Source organism: Camellia sinensis, chromosome 8 (assembly GCF_055761805.1).
Source record: "Camellia sinensis isolate YWXY chromosome 8, ASM5576180v1, whole genome shotgun sequence".
In the NCBI taxonomy this organism is placed as follows: domain Eukaryota; kingdom Viridiplantae; phylum Streptophyta; class Magnoliopsida; order Ericales; family Theaceae; genus Camellia; species Camellia sinensis.
The window spans coordinates 199,393,466-199,398,275 of NC_138968.1; the positions used below are offsets into that span (position 1 = coordinate 199,393,466).

Consider the following 4,810-nt stretch of genomic DNA (forward strand, 5'->3'; position numbering starts at 1 on the left):
CATCTGATGCCAAGCTAGGCCCAACCTGTGCCTCCTCATTGAGCCAATCCAAGCACTCGTCGGACAAAGTGCAACTGAAAGTTGAAGCAGGGGCCAAGAGCTCTCTAGTCCTCCATGCTGTGGCATATCGGGCAAGCTGTGCGCCCCGGATCGGGAAAGCGGCTGGGTACTCAATCCCCTCCGGTGGACAGGTCTGATCATGACCAAACTGACGCAGAAACCGGAATGGAAAATAGAATACGCAGTGGGTTAGACCAATCAATTGGATCCCAATCAACCGGGACATACTATAGCTCATTGCCGGGAGGTTGAGCCAAGGACAACGCCAAGCAATGCCGTCTGCGGACAAATTGCACATCCAATCGAACCACCACCTTTCGTCGAGAGCATTGACTAGACGCTGCCGAAAGAAGTAGCCTCGAGCTGAATAGGCCGGGCAAGAGTCCACAACCTGCAACTTATCCATTAACCATACCTAGGGGAGGGATGGAAAATGAGAGAATAAAGAACAGAGAGATGTACGATGAGAGAAAAGTAAGACAAGGGTTTTGTGAGAAAAACCGAGCCTAAGGATCGAGTGATGTGAGCAAATATATATGTGAGGTCGGGTGGGAAACATTACCTGCAACAGCAATGGACTCCCAGCAAACCTAGTCGCCTCCCGGCGATAGACAGAATCTAAGCCCATCAGTGTCTCGGCCAAGGTCATGGCAATACAGCTCTTTCCTTCTCTCAAACCTTGGGCGACTTCAATCAGGCGAATGCTAGCCCCGCCGAAGCCCGAGGAAAGCAGAAAGTGAGACAACAAACATAAGCAGAGGGCGTGTTGCCGGAAACCCTGCCAATAATGGTTGTTGCGGTCACCGGCGTCGGAAAAACGATGGATCAAACCGAGGATGTCCAGTTCCCCACTGCAGATCAGAGATCGAGCGTCATGCGCCGTAAGCCCACACATCAGCCCTAAAGCCTGAGCATGGCCAAAACGGAGCCGGGGCAAGATCACTTCAGAGCATTCAGACTCCATCAAAACCTGAAAATCTTCGAAAGTGGGACATACCTCTTGGCCGCCGAAGCTAAAAACGTGCGTCACTGGATTCCAGAACCTTGCCGCGGCATGGAGAAAAGGAAGTTGTAGCGAAGTACGGCTCAGCGTGAATAGTGCATTCAAGCCGAAACCCCGGAAATTCAGCTTTTCCGAGCCATCTAGAGAAGAGATCCAAGATGTGATATTTTCTGCGAGAAACGCCTCCATCTTTGTCTAAAACTAAGATGAAATGAATGTTCCCGAAGTTGAGGCTTTTATAGAAGGAAAAACACTATTCACGGGGACACATGTCAAAAACCAGGTGGCTGCAGGACTGAGTGGCCGGCCGGCCACCTTTTCTGGCTGGCCAGCCATTTACTTTTTTCAGAAATGGCCGGCCAGCTGTCTCTCTCCACAAAAAATGGCCGGCCGGCTCCCAGGGATGGCCGGCAATGCTGCAGTGTATCTCCTTGGCCCTGTTTTACCCTTCGAGGGAGAGTTCCAAGCATTTCCATGCAACGGGAGAGTCAAAGGCCTTCATCTCCCTCCGTTTCGGATGCGTTCCGGTGCCCAGATCATCAGAAGTACACTCTGTTGTTACTGAGTTTTGTTTATTGAGTTGTTGTTTTGATTATCGAGTTGTTGTTTTGCTTATCGAGTTGTTTGTCGAGCGGACGTGTTTCGTGTTTTCGAGTCATTGTTCTCTGTCTAAAACAATCTTCGTTTAAAGTCTTGTTTATTTGCGTTGTCAACGTTGTTGCATTTTGCTTATCGAGTTGTAAACTTCCTAAGGTCCTGCTATATCTTAGTAAGTTGAGTTGCTTAGTTTGTTGCGTCGGTTCACTACCTGACTTGGTGATTACACAATGCACATTCCCATTCAATTTCATTCTTGTGCAAAATAAATGATGCGATACGATGCTAAAAGTTTAAAATACAAACACCTTTTCAAAAGCTATTTCATTCCATCATGCTTTACAACGAACAAAGGTACAAGTTTTACAAAAAATAAAACTGCCTAACAATGTGCAAAGTGCTACAAACTACTAGCAAAAAGAAAAATAAAGCAGGAAACAACAGCATCAAAGTCCTCGGGAACGGGAACGAGAAGCACTCCTCATCCTCTTCTGCGGGACAACCTCTGCACCATCATCATCATCTGAGTCAGAGCTGTCATCCTCAGGATCCCCCTCAGCCTCACCTCTGTTCCCCGAACCAAAACCGGAGCCCCCCTCCTCAGCAGATGTCTCTGACTGACGGTCGGTAGCCTCCTCCTCCTCCTCAGCATCCTCCTCCTCCTCATCAGGCTCCACCTCTACAACGTGAGTCCTGCGTCTGCGGACAGACCCTCCCCGAGCTCCTCGAAAAGGTCTAGATGGCCCGGCTCCTCGGGAAGGCCGGGATGGCCCAGCCCCCTGAAAAGGCCCGGGTGACCCAACTCCCTGAAAAGGTCCAGATGACCCAGCTCCCCAAGGAGGCCCAGGTGGCCTGGCCTGCGGCTGACCGGACCATGAAGGCATCTAAAAACAAAGAGTTCAATTCAAATACATCAGTCCAAACATATACATCAAATGCAGTTACAAGCAAAGGCTACGTGAAGTGGGTGCATGTAAATACAGTGTGCAAGCGGGGTATGTGTCAGATGTGCTCTACACAAGTAGTCTATCGATGCAGTAGAAATCAGCATGTTATCAGAAGTATGATAAATGCCAGAAAACTGAAGGGTACCTGAATGCCCGCGACAGACAACTGTGCCTCCCTACGCAGGACCATGCCCTCGAGTGTGGCCACCAGTCCAACCACCTCCTCCATGTACCCTCGCGATGGCTGCAAATATGAGCTCATAATCATCAGTGAACAAAAGAATGTCTAAACATCTGAATGATGAATGAAAAACAGTGGAGCATACCAGCGGTGAGTCAGGATCAATGACGTATCGATCACTGGGCATCGGAAGCTCTAGCGGGATCGGGGTCGGAGAGATAGCCCCATACTGCCACGCCATCAACTCAGTCGGCATATCTGGCCATCCAGGATGAGGAAAAGTCGACGGAATCGGAGGAACCGGTCTACTCCCACCTCTAGATGTACCAGCCCTACTGGTAGAAGGGGCGTCTGCAGCCCGAGCCCGGGCCTGGCCCGAGGATGACATACCGGCAGGCCTCATCATCGGGATACGAGCTCCCGTCAATGGAGGCATCAAATATATGTGACGGTAAGTGGCGTAGTCCCCCTCCTCAAGATTTAACAAAGCATCGCTACCCAGCATAGCGCCGACTACCTCCGAGTAAGAGAGCCTGTCAGCAGTCTGCATGCTGACTGGGGGCACTGCGGGAGGATCCTGAGAAAGATACCCTCATACCTGGCGCAGAAAGCGTTCCCCCAGGAACCATGCCCTGCCAACCGGCCCTTCAAGCAGGACCCTATACTGGGAGATGTCCGACCCTCCGGTATACTGAAGTCGGAGACCATCACCCAGAGACGCCCAAGGCTGCCATGAGATCTGCGGATGATAAATGCATAAACCAATCAGAAATCGGGAATATACAGAGCAAATCAAAGATGAAAATGAAAGGAACTGAAAGTTTTGAGGTACCTCTGAATGTCGCACAGTGTCAAAGTACTGTCGCAGGTAAAAGAGGGTCTCTCGAGGTCTCGGCCGGTGCGGGCCCTCAAACACCAGTGAGTATGGGGTCATGGGAACCCCTGCCACCTCCAACTCTGGGGCTAATGCTGGGAAGTATACATAGACCCATAGTTGAGAAAAACAGTGCAGAATGTAAGTACGAAATGCTGAGAGCAAAATACAGACTGTAAAAGTGCGCTGTGAGTGCAATGTACAAATAATGAAAAGCAGAAATGTAAATCAAGAGGACAGAAAAGTACCTCCCAGGCTCTCCAGTAGCCGCCAAGTAAATCGCCCCGCCCGCGGGAGGTCGCGCTCATATAAAAGTAAAGGGTAGCCAGGCCGGCGCCACCCCAGTCATATCGATGGACCTGTGATAGGTCAACCAGAGCGCTCAGCAGGTATAGCCCGACTCTGTTCCCTCTATCGGTGAACAGGGTAGTCCCGAAGAGGAACATAAGGAAACCACGGGCATACTGCTCTGTCTCCTCGGGAGTCTCAGGCACCATCTCCGCCCGCCGGAAGTGGGAAGAGAACCAAGTGTATCGGACTCTCCCAGAAACCCTGTCAATAGGCGGGCGAGCCCCCAATAGATACATCCAAGCGGCCTCCCACTCACCCATATCCTCATCATAAGGGATGGACCAACCTCCTATGTCTAAGCCAGTCAACACAGCGAAGTCTAGAGGCGTCATGGTCATGTCCCCGGTAGCAGAGAAATGAAAGGAGTTGGTGGTGTCCCACCATCTCTCTACCAAGGCTGCCATCAGTGTCCTCCTGGCAGGACAACGTGACAACCCGACGCAGAAGGGCCCGAATCCTGCCAAATCTACCAAATCTCGGACACCCTCCGGGAGCTCAGCGTACCAGTCCCGCGCGATGGTGGAACCATACCCCCGCACACTGCGGGAACCAACCTGCTTTCAGAATGAATACATGTGTCAATAATGAGATGAATGGGCTGTGTGCCAATGAGATGAAATGGGCTGTGTGCCAATGAGATGAAATGGGCTGTGTGCCAATGAGATGAATGGGATGTGTGCCAATGAGATGAAATGGGCTGTGTGCCAATGAGATGAACTGGGCTGTGTGCCAATGAGATGAAATGGGCTGCGTGCCAATGGAATGAAATGGGTTGTATGCCGATGAAGTGAAATAAG

At 50.9% G+C, this 4,810-nt stretch overlaps 1 protein-coding gene across 1 annotated transcript; it reads right to left on the minus strand.

The window, feature by feature from the left end:
• Nucleotides 1-1,964: 1,964 nt before the first annotated feature.
• On the minus strand, nt 1,965-2,948 carry LOC145796788 (uncharacterized). Its single transcript, XM_082881928.1, has 2 exons — nt 2,753-2,948; nt 1,965-2,544 (listed from the first exon to the last, which is right to left on the minus strand). The coding sequence occupies exons 1-2, from the start codon at nt 2,873-2,875 to the stop codon at nt 2,107-2,109; spliced, it is 561 nt and encodes a 186-aa protein (XP_082738054.1). The 5' UTR covers nt 2,876-2,948; the 3' UTR covers nt 1,965-2,106.
• Nucleotides 2,949-4,810: the final 1,862 nt, after the last annotated feature.